The sequence below is a fragment of the Leuresthes tenuis genome, unplaced genomic scaffold (assembly GCF_036924035.1).
Source record: "Leuresthes tenuis unplaced genomic scaffold, fLeuTen1.0.hap1 SCAF_1, whole genome shotgun sequence".
Lineage (NCBI taxonomy): Eukaryota > Metazoa > Chordata > Actinopteri > Atheriniformes > Atherinopsidae > Leuresthes > Leuresthes tenuis.
Window position 1 is genome coordinate 3,740,026 of NW_027325355.1, and position 16,935 is coordinate 3,756,960.

The 16,935-nt window shown below is 41.4% G+C and overlaps 1 protein-coding gene and 1 pseudogene across 1 annotated transcript in view; both read left to right on the forward strand.

Moving 5' to 3' along the window:
- LOC140314142 (uncharacterized) overlaps window positions 1–16,935 on the forward strand; it is a 206,422-nt gene that overhangs the window by 69,516 nt on the left and 119,971 nt on the right. Inside the window, exons 8-19 of the mRNA XM_072395081.1 lie at window positions 6,468–6,514; window positions 6,641–7,236; window positions 7,589–7,635; window positions 8,392–8,432; window positions 8,535–8,596; window positions 9,218–9,273; window positions 9,571–9,785; window positions 10,035–10,303; window positions 10,572–10,688; window positions 10,784–10,925; window positions 13,162–13,208; window positions 13,535–14,250. Of these exons, the coding sequence (XP_072251182.1) occupies window positions 6,468–6,514; window positions 6,641–7,236; window positions 7,589–7,635; window positions 8,392–8,432; window positions 8,535–8,596; window positions 9,218–9,273; window positions 9,571–9,785; window positions 10,035–10,303; window positions 10,572–10,688; window positions 10,784–10,925; window positions 13,162–13,208; window positions 13,535–13,825 (1,930 nt within the window). The 3' untranslated portion in view covers window positions 13,826–14,250. The remainder of the gene's footprint in view (window positions 1–6,467; window positions 6,515–6,640; window positions 7,237–7,588; window positions 7,636–8,391; window positions 8,433–8,534; window positions 8,597–9,217; window positions 9,274–9,570; window positions 9,786–10,034; window positions 10,304–10,571; window positions 10,689–10,783; window positions 10,926–13,161; window positions 13,209–13,534; window positions 14,251–16,935) is intronic.
- The window catches only part of LOC140269229 (uncharacterized), a 45,456-nt pseudogene that overhangs the window by 16,426 nt on the left and 12,095 nt on the right, over window positions 1–16,935 (forward strand).

Consider the following 16,935-nt stretch of genomic DNA (forward strand, 5'->3'; position numbering starts at 1 on the left):
GCTGGAAAGACTTGCATGGCAAAGAACAATCTGGCAAAGGATAGCGTGTGGAGCTGGTGACTATATGCTGGGCTGATTGCATGTGATGAGAGGCAGCTGTGTGCACAGGTGAGTGGAGTTAACTGATGATTGGATGACTAAACTGTGACAGTCTGAGAACTTGGGGGAAGATTCGGCCATCGCCTTGGTGGAAGTCGTCGAGGTTCTCAAAAATGTTCCCGACGGCAGAGTTCCAGGGGTGGACGAGATTTGCCCTGAGATGCCAAAGGATCTGGATGTGATGGGGCTGTTTTAGCTGACACGCCTCTTCAATGTCACTTGGAGGTCTGGGTCAACACGTATGGAGTGGCAGACCGGGGTGGTGGTTCTCATTTTTAAGAAAGGAGACCAGAGTGTGTGTTCCAACTACAGGGGGATTACACTACCCAGCCTCCCCGGGAAAGTTTACTCCACAGCGTTGGAGAGGAGGCTCTCCAAAACTGAGGTTCAGAAGGAGCAGTATGGCTTTTGCCCACGTCATGGAACAATAGACGAGATCAGGGCTATTCAATTAATTTGGAATTGGGGCCAGTTCATGAATCTGAGGCAAAATAAGGAGCCAGAGAATATGAGTAATCACGATAACAAATAAAGAAATTACAACTATATCCTGAAGAAGTAAATATATTCTATTTTGTAGAAAATGCAGAACAATATATGCACTTAAATCCAAACATGGACAATTACTGAACTAACTTTTGTCCATTTTGAACATAAATCTGACACCTTATCAATCAGTCTAGGTCAGCCAAATCACAAATATTTAAGATTGCACTCATTTAAGTGACAGGCAACATCAAATTTATCTACACCAACCAAAATAATGCCAAAGTGCCTAGTATGGTACAGAAAAGAATTATAACAACATAACAGTGCATGGTATTTTATTAAGGCAATGTAATTCAAATTGCACCCAGTTTAGGCGAGCCATATCAGTTGTTTACATTTTCATTCATTTAAATGACAAACAACTTCAATTCCAAGTGCGCCAACAAATACCACCTCATTAATGGATGCTAACATGCATTCCTTGACTATCTGGGAAACTGCTTTTTCTTTTTTCCCAATATCCATGCCGCCATGCATAACGATGCCACCGTTGCTCTGTCTTGTTCCGTACAAGCCCGGGAACAATATACAACGTCTTTGCACGTGACAAAATGCAAGCCCCGATATCTTCTGCCTCCAAGCAGCAGAGTCCGGTGGGAAAGTAGCATGAAATTTAGCATGCATCATGTTGAAATGCCTTCTCAAATTATACTCCTTGCACTCAGCGAGGCACTCATTGCAGATTAAGCAGACTGGATTTGCATCAACAGCAATAAACGCATATTTTTCTGTCCATTCATTGTTGAACTGCCTGTTCTCTGAGTCAACTTTTCTTTTTTTTAAGGTAGAGAGAGAGATTTTTGTCTTGTTAGCCAACCTTCATGCTTGAAAGAAACAAGTCAGAGCGTTGCACTAAAGCTTACTGCGAATGGCAATTTCTGATGATTTCCTCTTAAACATGCACATACCACCTCCTACTGCATGGGAGAATGTACAATTAGTCATAGTCATGCACTATATGAGACTATCCATATCTGATCATTACAGTACACTCTAAGAGCCGGTACAAAAATCCTCAGGGGCTGGACCCAGGGGCCGTCAAATGAATAGCCAGGACTAGATCTTTACCCTTGCAGTGTTTCTGAGGGCATTATGGGAGTTTAACCATCCAGTTTACATGCAGTTTGTAGACTTGCAAAAGGCTTATGACGGTGGTTCCCGATGGTGCTGAGGGAGTATGGGGTACCAGAGTTGCTTTTACGTACTATCCGTTCCCTGTATAAATAAAATGAGACACTAAGTTGAACACTAAGTTGAACTAAGTTGAATTTGTTTACAGTGCGTGGTGGACTCCGCCAGGGCTGCCCCTTGTCACCGATCCTGTTTTTCATGGACAGGATCTCAAAGTGTAGTCATGGAGAGGAGGGCATCTGGTTTGCAAACCCCAGCATCGCATCTCTACTTTTTTGTTTTGGTTCTGTTGGCTTCTTCAAGCCAGGACCTTCAGCGTGCACTGGAGCGGATCATAGCTGAGTGTGAAGCAACCAGGATGAGGTTTCAGCACTTCCAAATCCAAGGCCATGGTTCTCAACTGGAAAAAGGTGAAATGCTTTCTCCGGGTTGGGGATGAGTTCTTACTTCAGGCGGAGGAGTTTAAGTATCTGGGTAGCTTGTTCATGAGTAATAGCAGGATGGAGTGGAAGATGGACGGATTCAGTCTTCATCGGCGATAATGACGGTGCTTCTCTCGTCTGTTACAGTGAAGAAGGAGCTGAACAGAAAGGCAAAGTTTTTTATTTACTTTTATTTACTGGTCCATTGGCCACAAGCAGCTGAAATGGGTTTCCTTCAGCCTTAGAGATAGGGTGAGGAGCTCAGTCTTCTGGAGGGAACTCGGAAGGAACACTGCTCATCTAGTTAAGATGATTCCTGGTCGCCTTATATATCCTGGGATGATATATCCCTTCTGGCCTGGGAATGACTTGAGATCCTACATGAGGAGCTGGAGAGTGTCGCTGGGGAGTGATGTCTGGATTTCCCTCCTGGACCTGTTGCCTCGGCAACTCGACCTCGGATAAGCAGACGAAAATGGATGGATAGATGGATGTGCCACCAGAGAGGTCAATACAGTGGACCGTGTATACTGCAATTTCAAATGTGCATATAGAGCAATCCCACTACCACATCTGGGTTTTTATGCCCATATTTCTGTCACACCCCAATGAAGTGTGGAAAAAACATTAACACACTAGCGAATAATGGCAGAGAAGACCAGGTATTTAAACTAATGGGGCAATCAAGGGAAGATGGAACACAGGTCAGTCAAGGACCAGGTGTCACAGCAGTGGCTCTGACAGTACTTACATCAGTGATGAGTGAGTGGTCCAGAATGAACAGGCATGGAACCCAAAAACACTCCCCTGGCCCATAACCCTCCCACTCAACCAAAAACTGGAAACCCTTGCCACGACGTCTGACATTCAGAATCTGACTTACGGAGTAAGCAGGATGGCCATCCATGACCGGGGGGGAGGAGGGGGTTCGGCTGGAGGGCTAAGTGCACGAGAGGTAACTGTCTTCAAGAGGGATACATGAAAATTGGGGTGTACCTTAAGGGAGTCGGGGAGCTTAAGACGTACAGCTGAGGGATTAATGATTCTGACCACTGGAAAAGGACCAATGAAATAGGGGTTGAAAACCATACATTACCATGAATGGTGACTTACCGGTAGCAGATGTAGAGAGAGTGTTATGAGCATACTCCACCCACGGTAGCTGAACACTCCAGGAGGATGGGTTACGTGTACACACACATCTTAAAGCGACCTCCAGGTCCTGGTTGGCCCATTCTGTCTGGCCGTTTGACTAAGGATGGTATCCAAACAATAAACCGTGGTGACCCTCACCCCCAATGCTCCACAAAATGTTCGCCAGACCTGGGATAAAAACTGGGGTCCCTGATCAGAAACTATATCCACAGGGATACTATGGAGACGAAAAACATGGTGAACTAAGAACTCAGCAGTCTTCAGAGCAGAAGGGAGCTTCGACAATGGTACAAAATGCACAGCCTTTGAAAAATGATCAATAATAGTAAAGATGAACGAGTTACCTGCAGGAGGCAGACCAGAGACAAAATCCACAGCGATGTGAGACCAAGGTCTTTACGGGATGCTGAGAGGGTTCAGTAAGCCAGCGGGCCATTGGTTCATAAGTCAGGTAAAAGGGCTTGAGGTGGAGGTAAGTTGGGTGAGTGGTGCAGCTACTTTATTAAGATATCTAATAAAGCGCCAGTAAAAATTAGCAAAACCAAGGAAACGCTGAAGTTGTTTGCGGTTTTCAGGTACTGGCCACTCAACCACTGCCCTTACCTTGGCTGGATCTGAGGGATTCTGTCCCTTTTCGGTGCCAAAGCCCAAAAAAGAGACTGACTGGACATGAAATTGGCACTTCTCAGCTTTGACAAAGAGTCGGTTCTAAAGCAATCTTTGGAGAACTAGTCTGACATGCTTGCTATGTTCCTCTAGTTTGCTAGAAAAAACTGAAATGTCGTCCAAATAAACAAAAACAAAACGGTTGAGCATGCCACGGAGTACATCATTAACTAAGGACTGAAAAACTGCCGGTGCATTAGTTAACCCAAAAGGCATGACCAAATACTCGAAATGGCCAAGAGGTGTGTTGAATGCCGTTTTCCACTCATCCCCCTCTCGATTACGGACAAGATGGTATGCATTACAAAGATCTAGTTTAGAAAAGACAGTGGCTTGGTGAAGGGACTGGAAAGCTGAATCTGATAGTGGCAGGGGATACTTATTCTTGACAATAGCAATGTTCATACCACGATAGTCAATGCAGGGGCTCAATGTCTTGTCTTTCTTAGACACAAAAAAACCCCAGCACCTACAGGGGAGGAAGAGGGGCGAATGATACCTGCTGTCAATGACTCCCATATGTACCTCTCCATAGTCTCTCCCTTAGGATGGGACAGGTTGTAAAGATGGCTGCAGGGGAGAGGAGACCCAGGCAATAAGTCTATGCGGCAGTCATAGGGACGGTGTGGTGGGAGAGAGAGAGCTTAATGTTTGCTAAATACCTCAGCCAAGTTGTGATAGCAAGGAGGAACCCTAGAAAGATCAGGAGAGACAGAAGGAACTATGGAAGGAGGGCTCGAGGCTGGAACAGCAGATCTAAGACAAAGAGTGTGACCAGCTAATGATTGTGCTCTGTGTCCATTCAGTGTTGGGATTGTGCAGTCTAAGCCAGGGGAGAGCTAAAACCACAGGAGTATGAGGAGCAGGCATAATAAAAAAAAAAAACTGATCAGCTCATGGTGGTTACCAGAGATAAGTAGTCATAAAGGAACAGTCTGGTAAGTAATTACAGACAATAACCTACCGTCTAGAGCATTTACCTTACGAGGCACTGTAAGTGACACAACAAGAATATTATGCAGTTCAACTAAATCCGCCGCTATGAAATTCTTATCTGCCCAAGAAACCACAAAGGGGTTTATGCCCACCTCCTTAAGGTTACAAAACAAAACGGCAGACAACTGAGTACGTGTGGAAGGGAAAAAACTGGAATCTTGGCTCACCTGGGTCCCTCCTTCCTCAGGTGAGCCTAGGCTTTTGGCAGTTCTCTCAAATTTGGCCAGGTTGGCTACAATGAAAGCACAGCCTCCCATGAAGTCTCCGTTGACGCTCAGTCCGAGTTCATCTGGCCAGTCCAAACTGCGTGGTTTCAGGAGGGGGCAGGACAACAAGAGTATGACCATCTGCTGAAGTGGAAACCGCCACCTGTTGGCCAGAGGCAGAATCAAAAAACGAGTTACAGGTGGAAGTGAATGACGGTCCGGTCACGCTCCCGGCGTCTTTCTCGCACGGTTGTCCAACCACCTCGCAACTTCTATTAGATCGGCCAGGGACTCAGACTCAATCCGAGCCTCCAGTTCATCCCTCAAATTGTCATTCAGGGTGCGTAAAAATATTCACATCAACGTAGATTTATCCCAGCCGCTCTCCATTGCCAAGGTGGAGAACTCAATGGCATAGTCGGCTACTGAGCTACCGAACACAGGTGAAACAAGGACCAGGCGTCATAGAAGTGGCTGTGACAATTTCCACGCTCCGTATCCTGGCCTACACACACCTCAGGAAGCAAACCAAGCCAGTTACAGGGACTGTTAAAACCTGGCCAGACGATGCTTTTTCTCAGCTGCAATCCTGCATCGCCCTCACATATTGGATTGTCTTTGAACAATAAGACCTACAAGGCTTCACTGATATGATACTGTCTTATATTATGCTATATTATATCAGAATAGTATATTCACTGTATGGTGGTAGGTCCATTACATGTTTATTCTGGCTTAGCACACTGAAAGCTGATGGACACTTTTAGTTTGTACTCACTTTGGTACACCGAAAGGATTGTTGTAAAGGACTGTATATATAAAATACATTTACATTACAAATGTAGCTATAAATAAATTTGACCTTGACCATCAGAAGTTGACAAATAAATCTTTAATCAAGAAGAAAATCTTCATATTGTGCTGAATGTAAAATGTAGATGTTGTAAATGTAATGTAAATGTTTACAGCAAAGTTCCTGAGAGACTTTCAAGAGGAATTTTTGCAGTGTTCTTCATATGTGAAGAGATGAAAATGAGAAGATGGTTGAAAGAAGCAGTTTTGTACGTGTCTGTGTTGATCAAACAGCTTTCATTCTAGTTTCCAGATGCTCTATTCCAGTGGATGTGTCCAGATGTTGGACTGTTCCTTTCTCAGTGTAGAACAATGTGTGTGAGAGCCATATAATGTCCATGTTTGCATGCTGAAAGAGACTGTACTGCTCTGACCCCCCTCCTCCTTTCAGGGTGGAGCCTGCTGGAGAACGATGGTTGACACCAGGTCTGAGGAAGTGTAAGTGTGTTCTTCATCTGATTCATGACATCCAACCATCTTCACACTGTCACATCACTCATTGATCAAAGTGAACAGATGATAGATCAATAACTGCAGCTGGATTGTGTTTGTTCTCTCCATCAGATTCCTGTCAACTCACAATCGACACAAACACAGTGAACAGGAGACTGAAACTGTCTGAAAACAACAGGAAGGTGACAGATGCGGAGGAGTTTCAGTCATATCCTGATCATCCAGACAGATTTGACTTTTGGCCTCAGCTGCGGTGTAGAAATGTTCTGACTGGTCGCTGTTACTGGGAGGTCGAGTGGAGAGGAGGAGTTGATGTATCAGTGAGTTACAGAGGAATCAACAGGAGAGGAGACAGAACTGACTGTGTGTTTGGAAGTAATGATCAGTCCTGGAGTCTGAGGTGCTCTGATGATGGCCGTTACTCTATCAGGCACAACAAAAAAACAACACCCATCTACTCCTCCTCCTCCTCCTCCTCCTCCTCCTCCTCCTCCTCCTCCTCCTCCTCCTCCTCCTCCTCCTCCTCCTCCTCCTCCGTCTCTCACAGAGCAGCAGTGTATGTGGACCGTCCTGCTGGCACTCTGTCCTTCTACAGAGTCTCCTCTGACACACTGATCCACCTCCACACCTTCAACACCACATTCACTGAAGAACCTTTGCATCCTGGATTTGGAGTCTGGCCGGGTTCCTCAGTCTCACTAAACTCAGTTGAGTGTAAAAAATATATTCCTGTTAGAGAATATAATTGATAACAGTATTAACCTATCTTTTTCCTTTACAGTAAAAGAAAGGTTTTGCCCTTGATATCTTCAGTCAGTTTATTTATATCTGGATTAGTTCTGAATGATTCCTTGGAAAATTCTTCCTCTTCCACTCCCTAAGTTATTAATACAGGATCTGTAATCCGGTGAATATTGGTGTATCAGTTACATGTAAAGTAATGTGTCTTTATCTCATTTGATGAAGTAGTGAAGAATTAAAATGATCCGTTACAAATTGTTTGGGAAGCCAGTTCTTGCTTGTCCCACAGTGTTCTGATACTAATTTTGTCCATTTCAGGATGCCAGATCCAAACTTCTGTCTGAGTCTGCCAGCGTATCATACAGGTATGAGCTCCTGACTAAAGAAAGAAATCTCATTATTCCTGTATGTTCCTCACTTTCCTCAACAACCAAAGTCGTTTACCATCAAACAACAGGCAAACATATCCGTTTTCAAAACACATGAAGGAGATTTAAGATTCATTTATTGGCATTCAACTATGTAAAAGAACATTTTTTTAAAAACAGTCATTTAATCTTGTGCAAGAAATTCAGATTTCTCTATAAAATCAGCATCTCTGTCAGTCATGACACAAACAAAACAACCATAAACTATGCAATATCATTAAGAAACAACAACAATCTGAGACAAATATTCCAGTGAGCGTCTAAAAGACGCTCTTTTTCTCAGCTTGTTATCTGTACCAACTGTTTGTATTTTGGCTCTGCTGTAAAGAAGCAGGGAATAACTATCAACCAGTTATCAGCAAAGCACAACAAGCTTCTGTAGGTTGAATTTGGCTTTCATACTAAATTAATTTATAAAACTCACTATAACGGACTGATTCTGTACCTTCACCAGACTTAAAGCTACACCCACATTTAAGCGAATACTGTATCCTCTCTCTGTAAGTGGCAGGAAATCATCAGAACACTTTGTTTGCCCTTTTTATTTCAGCACAGTAATAAAAACTTTGGCATAGCTGTTAATTTTCATAGTTAATGTTGTATTTATGTCTATGAGAAACAATTAAAGGCACATCTGATCCTTAAAACCCAACTTACAGTCTCTTTTCCATTAACTGCTGTTTATCTTTGCAGAACTGATGGAGGTGCAGTTACAGCCTCAAGAGACCAAACCTGTGAGTATTGAAGCTGTGTCTCCTTATAATGAATCCATGGAATTCACCCTCAACTTTTGACATTTCTGTAACGTTTTTGTTTTTTTTGTCTTCTCCTCTTAGGTGTCACTGACATCAAAACATCCAAGTCTGATTTGTCTGAGGATGACACAGAACTGATGGAGGTAAGAGACTAAATTTCTTTTTTCCATACAGATTTAAGGGCTGTAACACTCAGCAGGTCAAGGAAAATACATTTCCCATCGTTATTTACTAAAGCTGGGTGCTTCTGTAACGCTTGTGTATAATAATAACATAATAAAAAGTTGTCAGACATTAAGCCAATCTTCTCCAAGTTGTCCAAGTCTTCCTATAATCCTAAGAGCTTTAATAAGGGCAACATAAAGCCTTTCTGATGAGAGGTAAAACATCTCCAAGAACCAAGAAAAATAAATTCAAAATAAATCTTTTAATTAGACACTGTCACAAATTCATGAAAATATTCTAACGGATCCTTTAGTTTGATTCATGATCCCATTCAGAGCATGCAGGGGTTTATGTCATGATAGCCTCATCCGTATTTTATTTACAGTCTGTGCACTGAGCAGATGAGCTTTATCTTGTTAGGGTGCATCAAGCTTCATCACATTAAATGCTACTTTAAACTGTATAATGTTAATAATATTATGATATACTGTATAATAACTGTAGCTCATGCTTTAGATAGATGTGGACAGCAACTGAATATTTTTTTGTACACATAGGTTATTTAACATAACCTGACTAATGCTGTTCCTGTATTGCAGCTTCCAACAAGCTTTACACCTGAAATGGAAACTGAATGTTCACAAATCTCATACAGGTAATTTTATTCTGTTGTTTTTAGTAGTTTTCTTTGTAATCAAAAGGTAAGCTCAAGAATGTCTCAACTCTGTTTGACACTTTTGCTGCACTTTAACAGTATTAAGTCCCATTTTAAGTAGAATATTTTGGGATTGGAGCTGGTTTGTTGGCTTATACGTGTCAATCCCCTGCATCCCATTGTTGATTAGGCCATCAGGCCCACCCTCCTTGCTTCTCTGAAATGTGTCTGATTTTCAGAATTTTTAAATTGAAAATTTCTAATTTTGAAATCACCAAGTCCTTCCATGTCTTCCAGGTTCTGGTGTCCTGGTCCAGGTGTTTTCCAGTGCACTCTGACCAGAATGGTGTTTGTTACAACTCAGAAGACAGAGCTGCTGTACAGGACTGTCCAGTGGTCCAACAGTCTCCTACAGTCAGCTGGCAAGACCCCCGCAGGGCTGCTGTTCAACATCGCATGTTCTGAGGGTGCAGTCCGTCAGCTCCACCTCCCACACTGTGAAACACAAAATGGTGAGAACTGTCGTGTCCTCAATGCTTCATAAGGTTGCAAAGATTTGTTTGAAAGTTAGTTAAGTCTGTCATTCATTCACTAAAGTGGCAGAAAACATGGCATTGTAAAGGAGCTGAAGCAAAGCATTAAATCCACATGAGGCCAATAAATGATTAGAAACTAGAAAAAGAAAAGGCAAAGGTTAGAGGGAGGCTTGTTGACAGCACAAAAATAGAAAGGACAGAAGTTTAACAGCTCTGTTTTCACAGCCCTGCGCTTCGATGGCCTGTTGACTGTTGCACACATCACTGATTCTGATGGAATGAGCATCCTGAAGCCACTGAAGATCACAGACACTCATGTAGTTGTGAACGTCCCCCACCTATCCTCGCTTGGCCTCCTCTGGGACGCTGTCCTCAGATTTCTGAAAATCACTGAGCCAGTAAACGGCCAAATCCTGCTGTTCCTCAGACCTCCAGTTAGAGGGCCTCCAACACTGGATGTGCTTTTGCTGCAGGAGAACATCCCTCTGCCAGAGGTAAAGCTAAAAGATGCGTATTACGCCTGACTAAAGTGGAATGCCTCTGCTCAGTCACTCTTTCATGATGTTGTCAGGGCTGAATGGAAATTCTGTTTATAGCTCGAAACTGTTACAATTTGATTCTCATTGCTGATTCTTTCTTATTCATTGTTAATATCAGAGAGCTGCTGTTTTTAATAACTAATTAGTATTATTTATCCTAGGTCTCTGTTCAATCTCTTTTTATATATTTCTGCCCTCATAACTGCTTCTGTTATATAAAAAGGTTGCTGCTCAGCATGAAGATTCTGAGCAAATCAAGATCGCCGCTGACTGTCTTCTCACCCATGGTCAAAGCTACAGTGTACACTGTGAACCCGAGGCCTTGATGATCCAGCCTGAGGTGAGCCAAGTCACAGCCCACAACTGTGTTCATAGTAGAGTCACAGTTTAGAAGCAATAATGGCGAAATAATGACGTGTTTCTGTTTGTTTTCAGAGTGTACAGTTTCGCACAAAGACAGGACCCAATTACCATCCCACATTTGAGGTTTTCTTGACTTTCATCCCAAAGAAAGTGACTTTGATGGTCAAAGATAAAAACGGGATGGAAGTTTGGAAACGCAGTTTTTTTCCGACAGGTAAAAATATTCACTCTCCTTTTGATGCAGGGATATTTTGAAAGGATTACATCCCATTTAGTTCCCCTTTCCAGTCAGAGTTATTGTCAATGTGTTTCAGTTTGAAATGTGAGGAAAAATGGCCTGTTATTTCCTCCCTTTCAGTCCCTGTCTGAGACTGTATCACCTCAGTTTTTTTAATCACATCACTACAACTGCAAAGCTGAATGTGAGGTTAAAACCTAACAAACAGATAAAGATGACCCAATAAAACAGTTCTTTGAACTACTTTTGCTCACAGTTTCTGAGGTTCCTACACAAAAAGGAGAACTGCCTCAAACAGACCTATGGAAATGTTTCCTTATTTACTGAGGAAGATCAGGAGAGCAACCTCCCACAGAATCTGGTCTGCCTTTTTTTTTACAGATAATTATCTCAAAAGGGTATGAAAGCCTTGTACAACAATTGCAGCAAAGTTCACAACAAGATCCTCAACTTTCTGATTGCATCTAGTCATTTAGCAGATGTTTTGTATACAAGGAAAGATGAACATTTCAGCTTTAGTCCAACAAGGAACCCTGGTGTAATCATTAGGTACTAAATCTGTTTAAAGGAGTTAGAAAATATCTACTGTGATTTGGATGAACTGGATTGCTTTCAGTTGCAGTAATTTGTGGAAACAGCACAGGAAATCATCAGAACATCCTCATAGTACTCACGTGAGGAGGGTACAGAATAACATTAACAACATTATCCACCGTGGACACCTTTTTAAACTCCTCCCATCAAACAGGTTCTTCAGATCGATCCATTCAAACAGACTTAAGACAAACTTCCTAATCAAAGTTCTGGAACTGCCCACTGGCTGACATAGTGATGCTTTGCTCTCTTAGGACCATGAGCAAAATTGACTTGCATGATTTCAAGCTACAGATTTAGTGGCTGACTGTTATTAATTCAACATTCCAATAACCTGTATGCTGCAGAGGTCTTTTCACCCTGAGTTTAGTTGTATTTCATACAATAGATACCCTATATCCTGTGTTTAAGTTACTTAGATTCCTTACTTTCATTGCAGATGTGGATAATGTTACCTTTGGCTTTAGTTGTATTGCCTTTGATTTATGTGAGACATTCAGGAACGGTGGAAACTTTAATACCAATTTTAAACAAGTTACTGTGCTTTCATGTTGTTTTTGTCTAATATAAACACAGAGAGGAAGTGTGAGAGTTCACTGCAGAGCACAACAGCTAATGTTCAGTCCATTAAGAATAAGCTCAATGATTTCTCCATGTGGCTTAAACATCTAAACATCTGTATCAGGAGCTGCTCTGTTGGGGTATTTTCCAAGTTATAGCTGGAGATCAATGCTTGTCAGTGTAAGAAATTAACAGTTTCATCCGACTGTATGTGGGAAAATATGAAATGGAGGAGAAAATATGTATATTTTTTACAAATTACAACTGACTGAACGAGATGCGGGATCAGAAAGGACTCTCTGTTATCTGAGGCTCAGAGCAGCAGTGAATGTACAGACTCTGACCATACTGATCTAACACTCTGGGTCAGCAGAAGAAGTCATACTTCAACTACTTCACCAACTCCAAAGTCAGTCAAGGACATGAAGACAACCAACAGGAACCAGGTGAAGGACATCTTGTAGCCTTGTGTTCCCAGATAAATGTGGAGAATATTATGTCATGATATATCATGACCCAGAGAAACATGAACTTTGGAACATTGCGCAGCCTTCAGCCTAACTGGTTCAGGCAGGTAATGTGGAGTCGAGTGCAGTGAAGACATGCAGGTGAGCTGGATGCTGGTGAAGTCCTCGGGCAGGGCAGCCATCTTTTGAGCGGCTACACAGACGGTGCACATTTCTGAGGCTACACTGACAACTCTGGTCTAGCCTGGTCTAGGTTTAATGCCAGCTCTCTAAAATGGGATTTGGGAGAAACAGATTTTGAGTTTTATTTAACCATAGGGGCACTGAAACAGTCCAATAAACTACAGGTTTAAAACCATAGTAAAATGAATGATATGCGTTACATTTTATGCAGAAACTTCTTGCAGACACATTCTATAGGCCTATACCCTAACTGCAAACAACTAAACCACACCTGCAATGTGGGATTAGACACAGCAATAGTAAAAGTGCTTTGACACGTGACTTTCATTTGAAGACTTTTTAAGTTTTAAAAGGTTTTTCAATTATTGACCAGTATTTATTCTGTTTTGTTCTGTTTCTTTGTACAGATCCTCTACAGAGGGATGTTTCAGTGAGGGTCAGAGTCTCAGCACAGGTGAGGTGGTCTCAGTTCAGACACAGTGTTTTGATAGATAACAAATTTACTAAGCCAGGTAAATAAGTGTGCATTCATAATCCAAAGATGCACAAATGGCCGTTGCTGGTCCTGTAGGTAAAGTAAATAAGAGAAGTTTGTGAACCTTAAGAACACTGCCTGAAACACGGATGGCAGAAAGTCCAGGGTGAATGGGTTTTAAGGATCAAAATGTGGAAAACAGCAGTTCAGATGCATCAAATGAAGAATTAAAATAGTAATAATAGTAAAAGCTTTGACCCCCCCCCATAATAATAATTTTATTTTATTTTTATTTTTTTAACCAGGAAACCAAGAGGAAGAAGAAGGACCTCCTTAAAATCCTGAGCTCTTTGAAAGACGATAACTTTGACAAATTTGTTTGGTACCTACCAGATGAATCCTGGAACAACATCCCGGCCATCGCAGAGTCAGAGCTGTCGAATGTGAAAAGACAGGATGTGGTCTCTCTGATGGTGCAGCGTTTTGGTTTAACTGGAGCTATGCAGGTGATGGAGAGCATTTTAGGAGACATGCAGGAAAATAGTCTCGTTGCTGAGTTGAGAAAGCTGAACACCGGAAAAGAGGATCAACCGTGAGAGAGAAGTGGTGACGGAAGCGTTGAAGGAGGAGAGTGAACTTCCTGCCACTCATCTGTCTTAGACACAATGTCCTGAAAAGTTGTAAATTCCCAAAAGTTTGAAAAAAGAAGATTATTTGTCTTGGGCAAACTGTCCACCTTTTTCTACAATGCTTATCTCAAACTTATGGGGATCTTAAGGTGGTATTGGAGCATGTCTAATGCAAATGTTTGCCTCAAATGAATCCGGCAAATTCAGCCAGAGGAGTAAAATATTCACAATCAACCAGTATCTGCCGCTTGGAAAGGAGTGGGAGGTGACACCTTGGCAACGACAACTTCATTTATACGGGACATTTCAATACATGTGAACCCAGAGTGCATAATGAGGATGAAACTTTAGCAAGCACGCTTTATATAATACATTCATAGATAACCACACAGGTATATGTACATATATCATTTGCTGAAAGGTAGTGAAGTCCTGTAGCGGAGCAGCTGACCCTCACTGGCTGTTCATGTTTGGGTCCTCTGAGCTCATTTACCTTGCTAGGATCAGCCTTACCTCACCAACATGTTCCATGAGTTATACAGTTGTAGTCGGGTTGCACAGATGCATCGATCTAACCTCGGTATCGGCTGATGTTTAGCTTGTTGCCCGTAATGGTCAAAAAGGAAAACGTAAGCCAAAGGCTGTTATCCACTTTATGTGATGTTGCAGTGACTTTGACTAATTCCATAGCAGACTTTTTATTTTTTACTAGAACACTTTGTTGGGTCAATCCCGTACTGAAATGTCATTGAGTAGGTAATGATGTAACAGGCTAAAAGGGCTTTTTAATTATTATCATTATTATTTTCAACACTGGCATCTAAATCCACTCCCATTTTCAACATCAACGTGCATCTGAAATTTGTCGTCGACGTTCAGTTTAAGCAGATAATCTATAGTTTGTTCCCGAGAAAATTGCTGAGGGCAGAGTTAGAGGACTCATTTTTTTTATTTCACTTGAACTTTTTCAGTAATCATTTGCTCATGTTTATTTCCTTTTATATAAACTTGTTCAACTTTTTGTACTTGTGATGGTTTCTGTCATTAAAACTGATATTTCTGCAGAATTCGTCGAAGGAAATGAATAAATGTACATATTCTACATATTAAAAGTAATTCTGTTTGCCCATCATGTGAAGTGTGTTGAGGTGAAATTGATAGCCTATATGATACATATTCCCTACTTGCTCCCTGTAACATCAGAAGAGTCTCGATGGTGGCGCATGGAGTATTTCCTCAGATGAAAAGTTTTTCTCGTTGCTCTGATGAACATTTGTGTCTATCCATTCCCTCTGAGGAACTTTGTATAAAATTGGAGTTTATTTCCCTCTGGACCCACACAGACTCATGCAAATGAGACTAAAGACAACATTCTTAAAGCCACCGTTTGGTCAAAGAGAATTTAGAGTCCCGCACATCGTTCCTTCTGTTGCCAAACGGAAGAAGTCTCCCAGTAAAATAAAGATGCACTGAATTTATCCCGTTCATGATCATCTTTATCCACTCATTAGCAACAGCTGACTCGAACTGGACAGGGATCTGCAGTAAGGTTGTGAAACTGGTTCCGTTGATCCAGATCAGTTCATCTGGTGGGAAAACCAGTTTGGATCATTTGAGGGTGAACAGGTCGGGCAGCTGCTGTGAATGTGTGAAACAAATTTTCATGAATATTTGATGCATTTAAGGAAGATAGGTGAAGTGGTCTGAAATTAAATAAGAAGAGGATGCATTTCATTAATCAATCACTTATTTATCACTTACTCATTTATTCATGTGTTGTTCGTCTGTTTAAGATTGACTGTTTGGATTGGTCTTAAATGTCAGATTTACGTTGAAGTTCCAGTTTGCAGCATATAGACAGATCAAATGGAAGTCATGTGATGTAATATTCATAACAATGTCTCACCTCAGAATCAGCCATCTGGAGATGGAGGGTGTCCACCTCTGGCATGCATGAACATGTCACTGCATTAACTCTATCTGCCCAAACACTCCACTGTCTCTACAGAGGACCTTCAGCATTTTGTAGTGTTTTTAAATGACAAGCTTAGTTTCTCCTACATGCTTTAAAGGGTAAGATAAGCTTGGGGTTATTTATTTGATTGTAGTTTGCAATTTATGCCATTAAATTTATAATAACATTCTCATCACTGTTCCTTTAACCTTAGCATATCATAAGTTTTTGCTTCAAGTTTTCAGGATGTTTTTTCCAACATTAATGAAAATGTAAAAACTCTTCTTTAGGTCGGATTTATTGAGTAATGTACTTCATGGAGGTAGAGAAACCTAAATGTACGATAACTTCCATAAGCAAGCAAGAAAATAAGTTCCTGACAACAAATACAGAAGTAAACTACAAAAACACCTGAGAAGTCTCCTATGAAGGGGAACCAAATTCAGCAACTTTAAAATTCAAAGAGCATTAAAAAGCCTGTGAAAAATTTAAATTGATAATAACATAAACATGAATGCATGTTTTCATTCCTAAAATGATGAATTTAGATATATATCACTATATATGAAAATCCATGTATCAGGAAAAAAAATCATCCTGTAAAATGAACTTTTATTTTGAAAACCTCCATTTCCTTCCTCCATTACAGGTGGAGCTGTAACTCATTCCAAGAAGCAGCTTATCTGTGCCTCAGTCCGTGGAGTGGAGAGTCCTCTGCTTCAGCGCTCTGAACAAACTGTGAGTCTGAACTTTGTCTTCAGTAACTTTCCTGTTTGTTTCTGCTCTGTAATGTTTGGGGAACATGTTCACTTCTTATGTCAGAATAAACTTTGATCACTCCTGAGTTTAAAGACAAATCTACATGATTATCAGATTATTGAGGAACTGGAATCAGACAACATGATGATAAATACTACTGGGAGTTAAAATGTGTGTCGTAAATGTTTCATGTATGTACTGTGCAGCTCCATGCCTCCCTATAGTGGACTGATAGAAGTATAGTTGATGTACAACCCAATCTGCCTTTGGATGATAAAACAGAGTCTGACTCACCAGTGGTTGCAGGGAAAGTTGAAATCACAACAGATGCATCTCTCTTCTTTCCACCACGTCACGTTTGATC